Raw genomic sequence first — 21,100 nt, forward strand, 5'->3', positions numbered from 1 at the left:
TAAGTTTTTAATTGCTTTATATATATAAATTTATTGTTATTTTTTTCTTCAAAGTATTGGTAACTATTTTATTATGTTCTTGGGATTATTTGTAAATATTTTTTTTTTTTAGGTTTTAATCTTTTTTTATTTTAGGAATAATGATGATGGGGTATTTAACATAAGTGCAGTGCCAAGTGCCAACAACTCCACTCATAAACCAAAATTACTATCCAAATCATAAAAAAAAAAAAAAAAAATGTTCATAATTTATTATCATATTTTTTTATAAGTAACCAATAAATAATATATAAAAATTAATCCAGTCAGAGAGGCAAAAAATTATTAACAAATGAAGTTAATAAATAATAATAGAACGTGATTCACAAGCCAGAAGTGAATGGCACACCCGTAGCCGGCAACCATGAGCGGCCAGCAATAAGACTTCCAACAGTGAAACGCGACGCCGTAGCAGAGCTAGTCATAACATGAAAACCTTTCCACTTCACCCTTGATCTAGTAGACGAACCAGGCCCCGAATTCTTATATTCACCATAATACAATGTGTCAAGAGCAAACTTACTGTTCAGCGCCCATGGAGACCATCCAAGTGGACTAACAAGACTATCGAGATAAGTTTTAACAATAACCGTTCTTGAGTATTGCTGCCATGGCCTCCCTAAGTAGGTTTTAAATGCTTTAACCACTGGCTTTAGATCAGATGCGGCTAAAATTTTTGAATTATGGATTGTAATCGCCGTGTTTTGATAAGGGTCATTGCGGCCTTGTGCGGTGATCACATTTGCTTGTCCTTTGAGAGGCCTTCTCACATAAATCAAAGAGTTCTGGAAGACCACTGCTGCATTGCCGAAAATGAAGTCAATTGTGCCATAGATGTAGCATTCTCTGTAGAATTGGCGTTGCGAGTGGACCATTAAGGTGTCCTGGTATCCCTGGATGGCACAACGATAGAAGACTGAGAGATCGGAGGCTGAACGTAGCGCCACCGCTTGGCCCTTAGAGGGTCCGGCTCCATTTCGGAAGGTAATTTCCCAAGCAATGAACCCAGGTCCATCAATGCCTGCAAGTCATTATTTTCAATATATCCAAAAATCTAAATAAAAAATTAACAGAAATTCACAGCACGTAAAAGAAATTCAGTTACCAGCAGTTGCAGAACTGTACGTGGTGTAACCTCCTTTAACACTGCGGCTGCTGGTGATTATAGTATACTTCATGCCATCGCCGATCAACATAATGTTATTGTTATTGAGGCCAACCTCAATATTTTCGTTATAAACACCTTTCTTTACATATATAATAAACCTTGCAGTCCCTTTCCTCTTTGCAGCAGCGTTAATGGCAGCTTGAATTGTCTTATAATTCCCGGAGCCATCTTTTGCTACCACAAGATTTGCTTTTGCTTTAAAAGTTAATGATGAACTCTGCAATAATTTCCTTTCTTGCCGCGTAAGCCAACTGGGAAACCATCCTGTATATGATGTATTTTCTTGCTTTACGAATACTCCATTGATGGCCAAACTATTGCTTAATAGCTGGGTTAAATTATTGGACATTATGATTGGATTAATGAAATCGGAAACATTCAAATCCATGGACCCGGATCCACATGTTTGGATGTTGGTTAATGCTGCGCTAAGCCACGTTTGTGCATCGAAATCAGTACAACTCTTGTTGGCTCCAATGCCTTGTAAGGTACGGTTTAGTTGAAGAACTGTATTATCATATAGTTTTAGACAATCGGACCATGCGGCTTTCCGATGCTCAGTCTCGCAACTTGACCTGAATTTCAAGGCATGCTTTTTCGCATTGAGGGCTCGTTCCATGGCCAATTGGACTACCATTTGCCGAAACTCGGACTTGTGTTTCGGCGCAAAATGTTGGTGGCTTCGCCTCATGTAGTAAACGCATGGTTCAGGATGTGGCGTTTTGCTGCACCACCAGGTTATGTTTGATGAAGATTTTCTCGATAGTGCAGGATGAAAGATTGAATAGAAGGATATGAACAGAAGTATTAGCCTCATCACCCCGGCCATTTTCTTTTTTTCTGTGCTTTGGAGTTCGGGACTTTGAGGATCATTTCTTACTAAGAGATTCCTTTATGTAGGAAAGTGAGAAATGAAGACTGAACGTGATATATAAATGCAATTGCAAGGCAAAGAGAATTTAATAAATTTATATTCCATGTTGTAATCTTTCCTTCTTTACGTAAAATTTAATTTCATAATACATAGGCTTCGTTCAAGGAAAGCGAGAGAGAGAAAAAGGGGTGTATGATATTATGAATTCGAAGAAAATACTTACCACAATAATGTATATTTGAAGTAAAATATGATCATATATAAACCCTTTTCCCAAGAATTAAATTATATAATTAGGTGGGTCAAAATTGGAAGGAAAAATCTAATGATTTAATTGATTGAGGGATAGAAAAAATCTGGCTAAATTTGCAAAGTTGCTTAAAGATGTGGGCACTTATAAATTATAAGCCAATTAGCAAATGGGGTTGAGTGGACTTAATATAAAAATCAATCAGCACGTTCTAGTCACATGAAACCGTGTAAGAAAGAAGTAACAGTCGCTTGAAAGTCTAACACTCAAATCTCCAAACAAGAATCCATGTGATTTATAGTTTGCATTATACGTTTAATTTATCATCTCTTCAGTGTTCAATAATGAAATTTCACAGAAAAAGAAGAAGCTGCCGATTTCAATTAGTTGGGTTCTGTTCAAATCTTGGCAGAAAAAAGATTTCATATACGTTGAAGGTATAATTTAATCTTTCCCAGGTTGACTTACTTCACTAACTTAAGATATAGAAAGATGTCAAAAAAGGTAATACTTTACCACTATCAAGTTGAAAACTATATAATAAGTAAAAATTGATAAAAAGATTCAAGATGATATAAATTAATTGGGCTCGGTTAATCTTTTCAGTCCTGTTTTGGGCTAATATTGCTTTCTGATAATTGGGTTGGGCTCAAGTTGACTAAATTAAACTGAGAATATATCTACTCAACAATATTTCAATTTTTAGTGTATTCATGATAATTGATAGCCATGGTAGATATCAGTCATCCAATAAAAACTATCACTTAGTGGCTTGATGATAGAAAAATAAAAAAAGATTTAATATGATCTTCTAAGTTCGAGTCCTGAGTTCAAGTCTTCACAGCTCCTAATAAGAGTGGCTACTGAAACTCCTAATCAACCAGTAGTTCCAAAGTCTTAAAGGATTAATTAAGGTACACGCAAACTGGTCCAAACACCCTTAAATCATCGAATAAATGGATAATTAATTCAAAAATCGGTTCATTTGTTTGGACAACATATCTTACTTACATAATCTCATCATTTAGCTGTATTGCTCTCTTTTATTTTATTTTCTTTTTTCCTTATCCCGTAGCTTGCTCATTTTTACAAATATATAATGGATTTTGATATACATTAATTATTGATATATATTTGCATATAGATTAGATTTTATATATATGATCCCAATTAATTTGCTATAATAATTATATCATTACAAAAGGCACAGATAGAAAATTTAATTAGATTTGCATATCCAATCAGTTTAGCATTTGATTGTTTATAAAACTGGTCATCTTATATGAAAAATATACTAAAAAAATTGAGGCCATACGTTCTTTAGGTGAACAAACACTTGGAAACTGGTAACTGCTTCTTCCTCATCAACTCATTTTGCACATGTCACACGTTAATAAAATGGCAATTCATTCAGTTCTCTTAAGTATGAAACTTTAAACTCGTGTTCTTGTTCTTGTGAATAGTTGTGATAAAGCAGTTACCAGTTAACGACTCCTTATCCAGATTGATTATTAATGAGCAACGGTAAACGATTGCTTGAAATTTTCGAAAAGGAAATAATGTTGCTTAGTTAATGACTTTTTCCCACTCTAATAATGACTTAATAACACTTTTTTACCTACAATACTTTTAAAATACTATTTTATTATCCAAATTTATATTCTAAAGGCAAATAAAGAGCAAACTCAGTCCAGACTGTTGGAGCTTTTGAAGAAGGAAAGCCAATGAGTCTTTTAGTGGTAGAAAGTTGAATTTTGGTAGTTGCGATTGATTGGAATTTGACTTGGGAGGGGCAGTTGTTGAGCAAACCCTAATCGCTCAATTGTCGGCGATTGATGAGGTCGACAGGAGTAGGGTTTGAGGGGTTTTTGTGAGTGATGATCGGGGAAGAGAATGGTGGTGGTGTGGGGTCGCAACGATGCTGGAATCGGAAACGGAATATAAATTTGGATAATAAAATAGTATTTTTAAAGTTTGTGGGTAGAAAAATGTTATTAAGTCATCATTTGGGTGGGAAAAAGTTCGTTTACTCTAATGTCGCTTCTGGTAAAGAGCAAAGATATGCTGCTAGCAAATCCACTGCTCCTGTGCAACTTTAGTTCCATTAGATATCTTGAATCCCCAAATACCCACTTAAAGTTACGTAAAAAGTTGATTAATTAAGTAATTAATTTGGCAGTTGGCCACTTTACTCATAGTTTCTTTGGCTATAATCTCTTGAAATTCTATCACATCTTTGAAACTGGATACAAGTCATCGATTACGTTCTGGTGTTTGTAAATTTATGCGAATTTGAACAAGTTTTAGTTGTTTTCATTACTCGTGGAGGGATATTAATGTATTTTTCAATCAGTTAAAGGAAGGATAATTGGAGAAGAAATTAATGTAACTTACACGAAACCTCTTCAGGCTGCGGAAGTGGTTGATTCTATTAGTCTCTATCATCATTTATAGTGTAAATATATAAAGAAGGAAGTGGTTGATTCTATTAGTCTCTATCATCATTTATAGTGTAAATATATAAAGAGAAGAGGAGGAACTAAGCTTCTGCACAAAGCTATCATGTGTACTTTCATTATTCTTTGAGTGATATTGCTGTGTACACGCATTAAGTGAATTACTTACTTATTAGGGAAAGATTCAGCTGATCAGGGAAAGAGAGATTGAGAGACAATGAAGCTAATTATTCAAAGCGTGTTAGTGTCGGTGTTGGTAATGGTGGGGAGTGTACGGTCACATGATTATGGAGATGCATTAACGAAAAGCATTTTGTTTTTTGAAGGGCAGAGGTCGGGGAAAATACCCGCTAACCAAAGGATGACTTGGAGGAAGGATTCTGCACTTAAGGATGGCATTGAAATTGGTGTAAGTCCTTTACATTTCTCCCCACTGTTCATTTTTTCTCCTCCTGCAAACTTGCACAAACTCCCCTTTTCTCTTTTAGATCAACAATTTGTTTTAATCCCCGCATGTTAGATTTGTATACAATCATAAATAATAATTTGTCAAATTAAGCTTGCTTGCTTTCCAATTAATAACTTTTTTGGTAAAATGTGGTTAAGTTTATAGATAAAAACTACCTCTTACGAAGACAAGTATATTAGAAACAATTAGAAATTTGTTATGACAAATCAATAAAAATTGATCGACAAATCTTTCTCATAAATGTGACGTGATAGTTTATAATTGGTCAGATGAGACTCATTATTAGACAAATGAGACTGATTATAAACTGTTATGTTACGTTAAGTTTTGTGAAAAAAAGTTAATAAAAAATGTTTATGAACATAGTATTATTCATGACAAAAATGTGAAAGCAGTTATCCGTAAAGCATTTTCTTGCAAACAGGAGTGCTTCTCACAAAAAAACAAAAAAAAAAAAAAAAAACATATTAACCTCGTTTTCAAGGAGCTTACAGCTGGAAGTGTACAAAATAGCAGAAGCTGAAAAAGGGACTTTTTTGCCTGTGAATTTATCATGTATGGTTAATAAAGTATAGTTCTTCGTGGTTCTAACTTAAGTTGACTTGGGTGCGTTGGGTATGGCAGTTACAAGATTTTTGTGTCTTGTTTGTTCCTGAAGGTTCCGTACAGTTTAGAACTTAATTGTTATATTGGCATTAACATTAAAATTCATCACAATTTGTCCTCAGGTTGATTTAACGGGTGGTTATTACGATGCTGGTGACAATGTTAAATTTAGCTTTCCGATGTCCTTTTCAATAACGATGCTGGCATGGAGCGTAATAGAGTTTGGCGACTCCATGGGATTAGACCAGCAATATGCATTGGATGCCATTCGATGGGGAACTGATTACTTAATGAAAGCAACCAGTATTCCTAACTTTATATTCGTTCAAGTTGGTGAACCTTATAATGACCACAACTGCTGGGAGAGACCTGATGATATGGACACACCTAGAACCCCTTATGCTATTAGTAAAGAGTTTCCAGGTTCAGAAGTTGCTGCTGAGATAGCAGCTGCACTTGCATCCTCTTCCATAGTCTTTAGACACACTAATTATAGTTATTCTCAGGACCTTATCAGAAGGGCGACAAAGGTAGAATGAAATTTATTCATTCATTATTTGCGAACAAGTTTTCTCGGTAAGAATTATAGTTGATTATTTTCTTTTCCCTGGCATAGGTTTTCTATTTCGCAGATAAGTACCGTGGATTTTACAATGATACTCTTTATCCCTGGGTCTGCCCCTTCTATTGCGACTTCAGTGGCTATCAGGTAAACACGTTTAAATCCTGTAGAAAATTTTGCGTTGTTGCACATCTAATTAGAAATTTAGATTCGGAGTCTAAACGTTCAAATGATATTTTCTTATAGGATGAATTGCTCTGGGGAGCGGCATGGTTATATAGGGCAACTTTGATACCTGATTACTGGAACTATGTCGTGAAGAACGCATACAATCTGGGAAACTATAATGAATTTGGATGGGATAACAAGAATGCTGGCATTAATGTGCTTGTTACCAGAGTCCGTATCCGAGCTTTGGATATCTATTTATATACTTTTCGGCTTTCGCTTAAATTAATTTTTTTTCCTGTTGTTGATTTGGCAGCTTAATACCTCTAATTCCGGTCTCTTCATTGGAAATGCGAACAAGTTTGCATGTTCTCTGTTGCCTGAATCACCTACAAAGGCAGTAGATTATTCACCAGGTAATTATTATAACAACAATTCTAGAGTTTTTAATAAGCATAAGTTAACTTGAATTTCTAACTTAATTCTTGTTCTTATATCAAAACAGGTGGACTTATGTTCAAAGATGGAGGAAGCAATTTACAACATGCCACATCTTTATCCTTTCTGGCTCTCGTTTACAGTCGCTATTTAGAAGAATCAAATAACAGAGTGGTTGCTTGTGGTGGTGGCGTTATGGCCGACAAGCATAGGTTCAGACAACTAGCAAAAGGCCAGGTATACATAAATCTCCATTAAATGGATATGATTCTATTTGTTCAACATGATTTATAAGAGTTTGTGTTCAAATATTTGATTTTGCAGGTGGATTATATACTTGGAAGCAACCCATTGAACCTGTCATACATGGTTGGATATTCGGGTTATTTTCCTCAGAGAATTCATCATCGGGGTTCAACTTTACCTTCCATTGATCAACATCCGGGTTTTATCGATTGCAATGGTGGTAAATTATACGCTAACAGCAACAATCCTAATGCCAACGTGTTAACTGGGGCCGTTGTTGGAGGACCTTTTATGAATGATACATATCCTGATGATCGAGTTAATTTTCGGCAATCAGAGCCTACCACATACATTAATGCACCTTTTGTTGGCGTTTTGGCTTTCTTTAAATCACATCCATCCTGTTAGAATAGAAGCTTTAGCAAATTGATTTAGCTCCATTGGAACTGTAAAGTTTAGCACTAGTTTTAGTTACATCGTATGAATAATTAAATTTATTAGTTACTCTCATTCTGTAATTGTATGATGCCCTTCTCTGCATGCATATTTGATTATGATAATCACATGAACTTCGTTCAATATTCGGTTGAACCCAGATGAACCATTTAAACGAAATCCAATTAATACATTAATTAGCAAAAAATTAACTGAAATTGATTATTATTTTACCCATTTCATTCCAATCTAAATTTATAGGTAAAATTATCGAAGTCATCAAAACTTAGATGTTGTCCTAACTCCTTGTCTAAGAGTTAATGACTTTTTTCCCACCTAAATAATGACTTAATGATACCTTTTCACCCACAGACTTTTAAAATATTACTTTACTATCCAAGTTTATATTCTGACGATGAACAGAGAGCAAAGTTAATTTAGGCTGTTAGGGCTTTTGAAGAAGGGATGTCAATGAGTCTTTTGGTGGTAAAATGTTGGATTTTTGCAGTTGGGATGGATCGAAATTTGACTTGAAAGGGACGGTCGCACAAGCCCTAATCGCTCGATTGTCGGCGATTGGCGGGGTTGACGAGAGTAGAGTTTGAAGGGTTTTGGTGAGTGATGACTAGGGAGGAGAATGATGGTGGTGTGGGGTCGCAACATTGCCGGAATTAGAAACGGAATATAAATTTGAGTAATAAAATGATATTTTAAAAGTTTGTGGATGGAAAAATGTCATTAAGCCATTCTTTGGGTGAAAAAAAATTGTTTACTCCTTATCTAATTATGAATCTAAGTTGTAACATTAATCCAATAGGGAAAAGACACGTACATATAGTAGCCGTTTGGGTGGGGTTAATATTAGATAATTAGAGTAATATTTTTTAAATTGAGTAGATGATGATGTTTGGTTGGTTTGTAAAAAATCATTCTCGGAATATTTTATGACAAATAGTAGCATCTGGGGGGTATATTGTCGGGAATCTTAATACTTGGGGGGAGGAGGGGGTGAGTTGTTATTAAAACTTACCCTGGTAATATAATTTTGTTTCCCATGTTGCCCCTAAACAGTTGAGCATTTGGTTCAAATTAACCTTATATTTGTTAATATTTACAAAACACCTAATTCACTCATGTAGACACTTTTGACCTCGCTTTTTAATTTTTTTGGACGACATTGCCCTTGTTATTGTCATTATTTACAGAAATGACATTATACCCAGAACTAGCCACCATCAATCACCATAGGAGCCTGCTTAAAGTCACCATAATGGCATACGACCGGCCATATATGGCCGACCGTGCGCCGGTGAGGCTTTTTCCGACCATGGTCGAAAAATGCCAGATCTAGCTGTTTCACGACCAAAGATGTGGCCATGAATGGCCACTGATTGGGTCATGAAACAGTTGGCGTTTCAAGGCCAAAGACCTGACCATTTCACGACCAGATTTGTGGCCGTTTCACGACCACATCTTTGGCCGTGCAACGGCCAGATCTGTGGCACTACCGACATCACAGTCAGATATGTAGCATTGCCAACGGCCACCAGCAGTGGTAGCTGGTTGTCGGCAATGACTTGGGGTGGGTAGGAGTGTTTTTTTTAAGTTTAAAATGTTTTTGGTTGCCAGGGTGTTTTTGCTAAATCTGCAAAGTATTGGGTTAAAAGAAATTATTCAAAAAAAAATAATAAAAAATACTGTTATATTAATATTTAAAAATGAGGGCAATTTAGTAATCTATATAACATACCCACCCATTTGTCCTCCCAACCAAATATATTATTCATCAATTTAATCGAATCAACCAAACACATATTATAAAAATTCTCAATAATCTTCAAGGTGATGTTTTATTCCGTTAATATAATATTTCCCTATAATAAAATATTATATGATCCAAACGCCCTCATAGAGTAAGATATTTATTTATGTATTACCATGATTCCCTTCTCATTCCTAGATTTACCACTTAATTTCTTAATAAATTTTCTTGATATATATCTTTAAGTTTTCTCAATTTTTACTGGATATGCAAAGTTATCTTCCTTTTGTGTAATTTTGCTGGTTCTTACATGTGGCACTTTCTATATGAATGGTCAATTTGCTCTATGCCTTAATGAGGTTGCCCAAAATGAGCAGTGCACCATTTAACCTTGCGCTGGACTGTGCTGTTATGTAATTTATTTAAATACCAACATAAATGTCAATGAAATAAATAAAATATTAAGAGAATTTCAAGCTGACAATGTATTATCTATTCTTGACCCTTTTTATAGACTTCAAATGAGTGCCTGTTAATTAACATAAAAAAAAGTTACAAGTAGAGGAAGAAGGTGAGGTAAAGAGAGCAGAAAGAAAGAAACAATGGGTGTAAAGTTTATATCCCTGAAAGTGTTGGTAGGGATGATAATGGTGATGAAGGTGGCATCACATAATTATGGAGATGCATTTTCCAAGTGTATTTTGTTCTTTGAAGGTCAGAGGTCAGGGAAGTTACCCTCTACACAAAGGATGGCTTGGAGAGCTCATTCTGCTCTTCGTGATGACTCTGACGTTAGTGTAGACACTTTTGTTCTTGTTTTTTAAAATTTTTGGATGACATTACCCTTGTTATTGTCATTATTTACAGAAATGACATTATACCCAGAACTAACCACCACCGCCAGCCACCGTCGATTACTGATTGTGTGCTAGTGAGGCTTTTTCCAACCATGGTCGAAAAATGCTAGATCTAGCGGTTTCATGGGCAGATCTATGGCCGTTCATGGCCAAAGATGTGGCCATGAACGGCCACTGATCTGGCCGTGAAATGGTTGACATTTCACGGCCAGATTTGTGGCCGTTTCACAGCCACATCTTTGGCCATGAAACGACCAAATTTGTGGCACTACTGACGTCACAATCAGATATGTGGCATTGCCAATGGCCACCAGCAGTGGTAGCTGGCTATCGACAGTGACTTGGGGTGAGTAGGGGTGTTTTTGTTAAGTTTAAAACGTTTTTGGTTGTTATGGTGTTTTTGCCAAATCTGAAAAGTAGTGGGTTAAAAAATTATTGAAATAATAATAATAAAAAATACTGTTATATTAATATTTAAAAATGAGAGCAATTTAGTAATCTATATAGCATATCCACCCATTTATCCTCCCAACCAAACATATTATTCACCAATTTATTCGAGTCAACCAAACACATTTTTTAAACATTCCCAGTAATCTTCAAGGTGATTTTTTATTCCATTAATATAATATCTTCCTATAATAAAACATTATATGATCCAAACGGCCCCATAAAGTAAGATATTTATTTCTATATTACCATGATTCCCTTCTCATTCCTAGATTTACCACTTACTTTCTTACTAAATTTTCTTGATATATATCTTTAAGTTTTCTCAATTTTTACTGGATATGCAAAGTTATTTTCCTTTTGTGTAATTTTGCTTGTTCTTACATGTGGCATTTTCCATATGAATGGTCAATTTGCTCTATGCCTTAATGAGGTTGCCCAAAATGAGCAGTGCACCATTTAACCTTGCGCTGGACTGTGCTGTTATGTAATTTATTTAAATACCAACATAAATGTCAATGAAATAAATAAAATATTAAGAGAATTTCAAGCTGACAATGTATTATCTATTCTTGACCCTTTTTACAGACTTCAAATGAGTGCGTGTTAATTAACATAAAAAAAAGTTACAAGTAGAGGAAGAAGGTGAGGTAAAGAGAGCAGAAAGAAAGAAACAATGGGTGTAAAGTTTATATCTCTGAAAGTGTTGGTAGGGATGATAATGGTGATGAAGGTGGCTTCACATAATTATGGAGATGCATTGTCCAAGTGTATTTTGTTCTTTGAAGGTCAGAGGTCTGGGAAGTTACTCCCTACACAAAGGATGACTTGGAGAGCTCATTCTGCTCTTCGTGATGGCTCTGACGTTGGTGTAAGTTTTTTATATTCACTCTTTCCATTGAGCTCAACATGATACTTTTTTTTTTTTTTTTCCTTTGTATTTGTATGAAAGAATTAAACGTGCTCAATGACTTAGTTTTTTTTAAGTATTGTTTTAAGACATTATAGATTATTTTACAATTAATTAATATATAATCCTATACTGTTGGTTTAACAGAGATGTTAACATCAATAGGAAAATAATAATAATTAATATTAAAAAAAAAAAAAACCAACTTAATGAATATGTATGATTTGAGTCCTTACAAATTCGAATTTGCATCTATAATTTGTAAGATCAAGGAAAGGAAAATTGTATTTTCTGGCGTTCATTTTCAGGTTGACTTGGTAGGTGGTTACTATGACGCTGGAGACAACATAAAATTCAGTTTTCCGATGGCTTTCACTACCACAATGCTGGCCTGGAGCATCTTAGAATTTGGTAATCTTATGGGCTCAGATAAACAATACGCATTAGAAGCTCTGAAATGGGGCACAGACTATTTCCTGAAGGCCACCAGTGTCCCCGGCAAAGTCGTTGCCCAAGTTGGTGATCCCAGTGGTGACCACAACTGTTGGGAGAGGCCTGAAGATATGGACACCCCCAGAACCTCCTATGTTGTTAATACAAGCAACCCCGGATCAGAAGTTTCTGCTGAGATTGCAGCTTCCCTTGCGGCCTCTTCCATGGTTTTCAAGTCCGTTGATCTTAGATACTCTAGAAGGCTTCTCCAGAGGGCCACCCAGGTAGTTCAGTTTAATTGACTTTTGTCAGGTACAATTTGGTTTTTCAAACTATTAAGCTCTTGTTGTTGTTCCTGGAGCTGCAGGTTTATGAATTTGCACAGAAGTATCAGGGCTCGTATAATTCCAGTGTTGGTGTAGGGGTCTGCCCTTATTACTGCGATTACGATGGCTACATGGTAAAGATTAGAGAGTTACAAACTTGTTCATCTACAATATTGAATTCATTTGAAAGAAATTTAATGCGATTCTGTCTTTCAGGATGAATTGATCTGGGGAGCAGCATGGTTATACAAAGCGACCGGGTCATATAATTACTGGAATTATGTTGTACAAAACAATCAACACCTGGATAATTATGAATTCGGATGGGATTCAAAGCACGCTGGAATCAACGTACTTGTTTCCGGGGTAGACCATTTCACCTGTTCTTATTCATTATAAAACACTCCTGGACACTCTAAATTTGTTTTCTAATTTTCTCAACAGTTGGTGTTGAGCACCCCCAAGGCCGATCCTTTTGTTTCCTATGCAGATAAGTTTGTTTGTTCTGTACTGCCCGAATCTCCCACCAAAACCGTCACATACTCTCCAGGTAATACTCTATAAAAGTGTTTGTTTCTGGTGTGATACTTCACAGGCTGTGATTTGATTTAAAATGAACTATATTTTAATAGATGAGTGTATCTGTTAGGTGGGCTACAATTCAAACCTGGAGGAAGCAACACTCAACATGTTACAGCCGCGTCTTTTCTTCTTCTGGTGTACTCCAGCTATTTGCAAATGGCCAAAAATAGAGTCGTTCAATGTGGCAACAATGCTGCCACTCCCCCCTCCAGGCTTGTTGATGTAGCAAAAAGTCAGGTTGATTATATATTAGGAAGCAATCCAATCAAGATGTCATACATGGTGGGATATGGGATAAATTTTCCTAGAAAAATACATCATCGTGGATCTAGCATGCCTTCCATTTATTCGCATCCAAAGCACATCACATGTCATGGTGGAACCTTATTCTTTGAAAGCAAATATCATAACTACAACATGCTTACTGGGGCTATTGTTGGAGGACCTGATGACAATGATCAGTACATAGACGATCGGACTAATCCTCCTCAATCAGAGCCAACTACTTATATAAATGCACCTTTTGTTGGCGTGTTGGCTTACTTCAAAAGATATACATCCTTGGAATCTCTTACATTTGATTCTAACTATACCCAGTATCATATGTAATATCCCGAACTTCTTGAAACGAAGTGAGGTTTCAAGACTGAACGAGTTTTAATTTTCAACTAAACCAGTTAGAACCCTGAACAAGCTAGGGACTTTAATTGCTTTCTGATAGTTTCTGTATCTGGGATGAATTTATGCAGCTATTGATCTTGAAAACACAGTTTGTTTTTCAATTCTATGTTGATTGATATGTTTTAGATATTACTTAAGAATAATGCTATGTACACTAACAAAAAATCATACAATCCAAGTACTAACTGATGTGGTAGACCTTCTTTATTGTCACGTCAGTTTTCACCAAAAACTAAAATAAAAAAATTTCAGATTTTCAACTGTTATACTTGAATTAGTAGTGCACATAGTATTACTCGTTACTTAGTGACCCAAAATTTACCCTCTTTTTAATTTATAATCCAACAAAATCATTTTAGTACATTGATTTAGGCTGCATTAATTGGTTTTAGTACAGTTGTATTTGAAACAATCCCCATTCCCCATACTGCAATAATTCAATTTAAAAAAAAAAAAAAAAAAAAAACCTTAATGGGCTAACATAAAATTATTTAAAATTTAAGGATTATTTGGAAACCAGCAGATCTTATACAAAACTCTAAAGAGGCCCAACATTCTTCGTCATTTTCCAAGTAAACTCAAACCACCAGAACTTTTGCAGAAAACAAGATGCAGCAGAGACACTCATCTGCATCAGGAAGGCCATCTGGAACGGACGGCTCTGATTTTTCCTATCGCATGGTCGTCGATTCCCGTAAGCTCCATCTCTTATGTTAATATCAATTCCCTAGTCTCAGTATATCTGTTTGATTTTATCCTTTGTTTAAATTTTAATTTTAGGGTACACAAGGGTTGCAAAAGGGAAGGCTCGTCTCTCTGCACTTATCTTCACTCAGGTACTCCCTTTTCAATAACTTGCAAAGTTTCCCTGATTTAATATTGGAAGTTGAGATTTTTAGTTCGAAATAAGATTCAGTCATCATAGTTGAGCCCCCAATTTGAATAGGGTCAATGTGGTACTTTTTGTTCTGGTTAAATTTGTTCTAGGATTTGTTGTTTAAAAATATTTAACTTTGTATGGTTTTTAGTTAAGATGGGTTTAAGCCAATGGTAATTGCATTAGGATCTGTAGATGTATCAACTGATTCAGATGGTTTGGTTTGTGCTGCAAGCCCAAAGATTTCACCGGCAATAGTGGTAGCTTAATCTTCTCCTTTTAAAGGAATGTGGTTTTTGATTTCCAAGAGCATCAGTTCCGTTCCTATAAATATGAATATTTCAGGCTCTAATGTGATTGACTACAGGATTTTAAGATAGGTTTTTCTTATTTGTTTGCAGGCGGTCATTCACTTGATAGGGTCAGTTTCCACATATCTATCTACAACAAAGGAGGAGGGTCCCAATAAACTTGCTGTTTCGTCTGCTTCACTTGGCTTAATATCTCTTATTTTAGGGGAATTAGGTTCCGACCAAATCCTTTGTTTCTCTTTAAGTTGCTTTGTTGTTGTGCACCCATTTAAATAAACCATCATCATGTGTTGTAGGTCGAAAGCGAAGCAAAATCAATTTTTTGAGAGTTTGTATGCTTGGATCATCTATTGCAATACTTCTCTCAATATTTTGTGTTGTCAAGGCTAATTCAATTTTAGAGGTCAGTTCATAATTTTTCCCTTTTTTATTCCTTTAAATTTCTGTAAAGTTTCTTCGTTTTCCAAGTGTTAATTATCTCTTTGACAGAATGGTCATAATCTTTTCAATTCCTCAAGGATTTTAATTTTTTCAAATTTTGCTTAGACTAAATGTTGAAAAGAAGAAATCTCCCACAGTGCTTAGAAACTTGTGATAATTTTTGTTTTGGATATATGATCGCACTCTTCAGTTCAGATGCCATCATGTAAACAGAGGAAGAATAGGTATAGGGTCTGCTAGACAAACATGTTTTTAATTTTACTGGTCCTAACTTTGATTATTTGTGAGTCATAAGGTTAACCCGTTTTGACTTCTAATGAGCAAAATTGTAGTCCTCATTAATTATATTGAATTGAATCCAATTCTACGAAACAGTGAATTTTGTATGCCTGATTAACTCGTATGATATACATTTAAGTATTTCAGTCCTTTTATCTGATCTGGAGTTCACTAAAATTGGCACTAGTGATGTTGTGTTATCAAACCAATAATTGGGGATTAACAATTTTTAAATCTTGAACAGATAAACAATTAGAGAATCTGTATGTATCTAATAATACATTTCAACTTAGGTTAGGTAAGGTTGAGTTGGATGAAGGGAGGGTCTACTACATCGTGTTGACAAAATGAGTTGTTAGATTCTACTTGTGAGGTTGGTTACAAGGGGTGTGCATTTTAATGGTAAGTTTTGAAGGGAATCTAGGTCTGACTTTCTGCCAGCTCTAGTAGTCTTGTATCTCGTTTGTGGTAATATGTGTGGCTAAAGTGGCCTATGCTAGTGAAGAAACTTTTGTTTGGTGTTATTAGAAGGGGACAGTATACAAGAGTAAGATGGTTTTTATTTTCACTTTATATAAAGAATCCTGAGACAGAATGATAATGGTTCATTTTGTTGATAAAGCTACTTGGGAAATATAATAAAGCAAAAATGGGGAATTTGGTTGTTGTGCAGTGATTTTCACTAATTTAAGTGAAATTAGGTATTGTGTCACAATTTTATGAGTCCTTGGTTGTGAAGGCAAGAGGGGCTTGATAGGCATGTAGGAAGAGTGAATGGCCTAACCTTATTTGGAAGCTAGTTGAGGAGTGCACCATTGATGACTCCTCTGTAATGATGAATTTTTTTTTTTTTTTGTTAAACCCGGTAATTGCCTTTTCAGCGACTCTAACTCAAGACCGTAGGTATAACTAACCCCAATAATTAAAGGGCTTGCCATCCGGCCACAAGGGGAGAGGTTCTCCGTGGATGTTTTTGTTGATCTGTGATGTTGAAACTCTTAAGTAGTAGAATTAGCATTGGTTTTGAATGCAAGTTGTTGTTTTGTACTGCAGAGTGCTTCAGTGTTTCTATTGATATAAAATTTCCTTCTGATACAAAAAGAGTTCATTGTAACTTCTGGGTATTATAGCTGAAAGAATGGAATATGTTGGTAGATCTATTAGGTTTTTCTGAATGGTGGATGCCCTCCTTCATGTCACATGTTATGCGTGATTATTTAGTTAGAACTAGAAAATTATGTTATTCACACTTCACGCACATGCATATGTACTTAAGAAAAACAAATATCTTAAGAACTTAATAATATTGTCCTGAAAGTTTAATTGTGGGATATTTACTTTTTAGGTTATTAGAAACCCAAGTGACTGGGAGGCCGAGAAGTTTGAACTTGTTGAGACTGCACGGGTTCTGGTTGGTATGTTGAGCATCTTTATCTTAACTACGTATCTGGATAATGCTAACATCATATTATTCATATAAACAGAACATTGTTGTCTTCATGTTTTACATTTACAGGATCACTGGTACAGGTATTTCTGATCAGCACTATAATTTCCCTCATTGATAACATGTCTCCTCCCAAGAGAGCTTCTTAACGTTTCTTGTAAGTTCAATATTATTTGGCCCGGTTGTAACTTCAAAATTACTAACCCTGTCAATGGTTATAAGAGCAAAACCTTTTTCTTTTTTCTTGTGGTTCACTTTACATCTTTTCCATGCCTCACAAAGATTGTTAAAAAGGAAAGATATTTTGATGCCTTCATTATAGCGTTCTATCTTTATGAGACTTGCTTTAATCTTTTTTTTTTCTCTTTTTGGTCCTTTTTGAAAATTAGTGCACACTGTGTTTCTGTTTGACAAATATCAAGAAAAAAACACAGCTTAAATTTGATTAAAACATGCGCAAGCTCGTGAGATAGAGTCTTGCACCTCTCATTTGCTTATTTTAAACATGCTGAAGAATTTACTGAACTAAAGAGACTGTTTATGAATTGGTTCACCTCTCATCTATTTTCTATAATTGCTGAAGAGGAGAAACAGTGAGGATGAAAGTTTGGTGGAAACGGGTTAATTTTGGAGTGTTAAGACAGAGAGCTGGGAACATGTCAACTTTCGAATTTCGATGCCTAAGCAGTGTACGATTATTTGTTAAAGTGATTACCCATTTTCAAATTATTGCTTGGCAACTGGCAAACCAACTTTTTAGCATTTGATTTGCTTAAGGAGTTGATTGAGATACCATTGTTCTTCACATTTCTGATATGGTAAGGGCTCTGTCCATTCAATCTTACTGTGTCCCAAGTTTTGATAATGTACTAATAGTACTCCAATCATTTCGTTAATACTTGAGTACACGATGAACTACGAGATTAAAAGAACTTGGGATCAAAGCCCTTGAGATATTTCTCGTGAACCAACATAGATTTGTCGTAATTTATTTTCTGTTTAGAACCGTTTAGACATTTGACAAGCCTTTCGCCATCAATAGCTATCATTTGCTGGAGCCCATCATTTTTAGTTGATTGCTTTATTTGTCTAATTGTTTACTATGCGCATGTGACATTTGCTCGGAGTTATCTACAATTCAAATTTATAAGGCCGAACGACTGGCACCCACTCATAGTTTTCTGTAAAGATAATTTGGTACTCAAAAAGTTTAGAAATGACAAACAGTCATTTTTCATCTTATTCTGTTAAAGATTTTCGTTTGCTAAAGGATAATAGTGCTGAAAAAGACTGAAATGCCCTTAAAATTTTTTATCTTCACTTCTTCGTTTCTTTTTGGTCTCTGTTTCCTTCCATCTCTTTATTTTCCTCTCCCTTCTTCTCTCTTGGATTTTACCAGAATTCAAATAATGGTAAAGGGATAAATTTTATTGATTATATTTACTCTAATTAAAATTAAATTTCCTAAAACCTCTTTCACAAGATCTCTTTCTTGTAAAATCATCTACACAACCACTTCACAGTCCAGTCCAATCTCCCCCATCCTCCACCGTTGCAAACTTCTCCAAACCACCAACAAACACATCTTCATAACCTTGAAGAATTTCTTCAGAAGCGAATATCACCATCCTTTGGTAGCCAATAATTTCCTCATTCGCCCAGCAAACCCACCCACCCCTTTCACCTTAGAGGAAGATAAAGAGATGAAAACAAAGACAGATGAAGATAAACAAGAACATCAAACTTTAAAAGGTATTTCCGTCTTTTATATTACTGTTATCTTTAGTAAATAGAAATCTTTAACAGAATCTAATGGAAAATAGTTATTTGTTATTTTCAAACTTTTTAGGTATCAAATTGTCTTTATGACAAACTATGGGTAGGTGCATGTCATTTGCCCAATTTCTAAACATAGACAAGAAATAAAATAAAATTGGAGAACTTCCTCTAATTAGTTTGAAGGTTTGTTACGGATTTTTGCGTATATTATTCAAAAGGTTCTGAGTTTGAATCTTCACAACTACTAATAAAGGATAACCACTGAAGGTTTACTTGACTGTTAACTTCCAAATCTTAGAGGACTAGTTGAGATGCACATAGTGGCCTGAACACCCTTGGATACCCAAAAAAAAAACCAAAAAAAAAAATCAAATTGGAGAACATTTTTAGTTAAATTTCCGCAATATATGCAGCTAAGAAACTTATATTTTACACAAAGGATAATACTATACTTACAACTCAATCTCATAGATACAATGAAGTGCACACATTCTACGAAATACAAATCAACCTCACTAAAACTTTTACATACTAATCCTGAGGTCTGAAAATCACTTACATTTTTTCTTGCAGCAACCATGGCATGTCAAGCGGCGGCTTGGCCAACCGCAGCAGCCGAGTTTTTAATAAGAAATATACATAAATATATCTATTTATTTTTTTTATAATTATTAAGCATGAACAGAAGCATAGCTATTGATCAAAGACAAGGCATTGCTAGTCATATGAGCAATGTTCGCAATTCGGCTTCTCACCATTTTCCCATTCACTGTATTACCTTCAAAACCATCGCTGCAAGTGGTTTCGTCAGTCAAAGCAGCACTAACCCAAGTCTGTATATCACTCATCATAAGCTCAAAATTAGAAGCTTTTATCTGATCCATCTCACCAATAGACCTCCTGATCTCATCAACTGAATCACTCAGCTCCTCTAGGCAATCTTGCATGGCTTCCACCTCTCTAGGGTTCATCCCGGAGCCTTTTGACAGCTTTAACATGACCGCCGAAGTTGATTTAGCCGTTGCAAGAGTCACGTTAAGGGCTGCATGGGCAAGGAGCTTAGGACTAGTTTGGATTAAGCCCGCTTGCCCAGCAAGCGAGGTATAGCAAAGTCTGGGATAAGTTGTAGAGCTACAAGATGTTTTAATGAACTCTGTGCTAACGCTTTTAGGAGGCACGGGGTAGTAGAATCGAGTATGGGCTGAGCTTGAGTTTATGAATGAAGTAATGGCTAGTAGAATGAGAAAAGAGTTGAGCAAGTGTTTTGCAATTGAACCTTCCATATCTGTGTTTAATTCTGTAAGAAATCTCGGAAGTTGGGAGGTAATGAAGTGATGAAAGCAAGAGGAGAAAGGTTGCCCAATTAAGAGGGGGAAAAAGTTGATATCCAAACAATGGAACCCACCGAATGTCAAGCTCAAAAAGCATGTGTTAATCCCTTTAAAGATGTAGAGATTTTAATGTAGGCAAGTTGCCAGTATGGACATAATTTAGTTTACTTCCTTTTGAGTAGGCTACTTCTGAGTAGGCGACATGTAAAATACTATAAATACATCAAAGTTGATATTATTATTAATATTTCAAGGTTTTAAGAGACTAGTTGAAATATGAACAAACTAATGAACATCCTTTGATATCAAAAAAAAAAAAAAAATAATAATAATAATAATAATATTATCATTAATTTTTATATTCGTATATTCATACGTAAATATTTTGAAATTTTAAAAGTGTGGTTTATGATTGACAAACAATCACTAGTTTAACATAAGACAAAACTAAAACTAAAACTAAGATTAATCACGAATCCTTAGTTTATATGTTGAAAATTTCAAAATATTTGCATCTCATACATAATATGATATATTCAATTATTCTAATTGTTCATTCTATTTCAAATACAGTAGTTGGATTTTGAAAGTCTCTGTTAAATAATTTGAATTTGAATTATGAGTACTTTTTAAACTTAATTGAATGTTTGATCAGTAGATTGATTTTTAATTTCTTTATAAGTAAGTGTAACAAAATTGACCAGTCAATTAAATCGAACCCATTGGGAGTCGGATTAATGGAACTTAAAAGTGGATTAGACTGAATTTTTTTAATACAAATCAAACTTTATTATAATAAAAAGCAAGGCTGCTGATAGGTTTTTGAACTGGACAAATCAATAATTCTTGTTCATTACATATCATCACAAAAATTATGCAATACTTATCAAATACATACCCCAATATTGAACCAGGGATGTCGAT

The 21,100-nt window shown here is 35.0% G+C and overlaps 5 protein-coding genes across 9 annotated transcripts; 3 read left to right on the plus strand and 2 right to left on the minus strand.

The window, feature by feature from the left end:
* Window positions 1-312: 312 nt before the first annotated feature.
* LOC116124314 (probable pectinesterase/pectinesterase inhibitor 33) lies at window positions 313-2,085 on the minus strand. 2 transcript variants are annotated; one of them, XM_031410033.1, is made up of 2 exons: window positions 1,145-2,085; window positions 313-1,009 (listed from the first exon to the last, which is right to left on the minus strand). In XM_031410033.1, exons 1-2 carry the CDS (start codon window positions 2,034-2,036, stop codon window positions 363-365), a joined length of 1,539 nt encoding a protein of 512 aa, XP_031265893.1. In that variant the 5' UTR covers window positions 2,037-2,085; the 3' UTR covers window positions 313-362. The 2 variants fall into 2 exon arrangements, with proteins under 2 accessions (XP_031265893.1, XP_031265892.1); XM_031410032.1 differs by having other exon boundaries at window positions 313-1,060.
* A 2,904-nt stretch (window positions 2,086-4,989) lies between these two features.
* On the plus strand, window positions 4,990-7,752 carry LOC116124315 (endoglucanase 4-like). Its single transcript, XM_031410035.1, has 7 exons — window positions 4,990-5,196; window positions 5,985-6,392; window positions 6,479-6,571; window positions 6,671-6,823; window positions 6,909-7,008; window positions 7,098-7,267; window positions 7,355-7,752. Exons 1-7 carry the CDS (start codon window positions 5,005-5,007, stop codon window positions 7,682-7,684), a joined length of 1,446 nt encoding a protein of 481 aa, XP_031265895.1. The 5' UTR covers window positions 4,990-5,004; the 3' UTR covers window positions 7,685-7,752.
* Window positions 7,753-11,495: 3,743 nt separating this feature from the next.
* Window positions 11,496-18,711, plus strand: LOC116124276 (endoglucanase 8-like). Its single transcript, XM_031409967.1, has 7 exons — window positions 11,496-11,651; window positions 11,999-12,406; window positions 12,490-12,582; window positions 12,665-12,814; window positions 12,893-12,998; window positions 13,098-13,581; window positions 18,606-18,711. The coding sequence occupies exons 1-7, from the start codon at window positions 11,496-11,498 to the stop codon at window positions 18,709-18,711; spliced, it is 1,503 nt and encodes a 500-aa protein (XP_031265827.1).
* LOC116124320 lies at window positions 14,247-17,905 on the plus strand. Of its 4 annotated transcripts, none has more exons than XM_031410040.1 (7): window positions 14,247-14,405; window positions 14,492-14,547; window positions 14,990-15,113; window positions 15,196-15,302; window positions 16,965-17,034; window positions 17,136-17,223; window positions 17,650-17,905. In XM_031410040.1, exons 1-6 carry the CDS (start codon window positions 14,321-14,323, stop codon window positions 17,213-17,215), a joined length of 522 nt encoding a protein of 173 aa, XP_031265900.1. In that variant the 5' UTR covers window positions 14,247-14,320; the 3' UTR covers window positions 17,216-17,223; window positions 17,650-17,905. The 4 variants fall into 4 exon arrangements, with proteins under 4 accessions (XP_031265900.1, XP_031265901.1, XP_031265902.1 ...); XM_031410041.1 differs by having other exon boundaries at window positions 17,661-17,905; XM_031410042.1 differs by having other exon boundaries at window positions 17,136-17,149.
* Window positions 18,712-19,249: 538 nt separating the features above from the next.
* On the minus strand, window positions 19,250-20,269 carry LOC116124317 (21 kDa protein-like). Its single transcript, XM_031410037.1, has one exon. It carries the CDS (start codon window positions 20,126-20,128, stop codon window positions 19,517-19,519), a length of 612 nt encoding a protein of 203 aa, XP_031265897.1. The 5' UTR covers window positions 20,129-20,269; the 3' UTR covers window positions 19,250-19,516.
* Window positions 20,270-21,100: the final 831 nt, after the last annotated feature.

Source organism: Pistacia vera, unplaced genomic scaffold (genome assembly GCF_008641045.1).
Source record: "Pistacia vera cultivar Batoury unplaced genomic scaffold, PisVer_v2 Contig151, whole genome shotgun sequence".
Taxonomy (NCBI): Eukaryota; Viridiplantae; Streptophyta; class Magnoliopsida; order Sapindales; family Anacardiaceae; genus Pistacia; species Pistacia vera.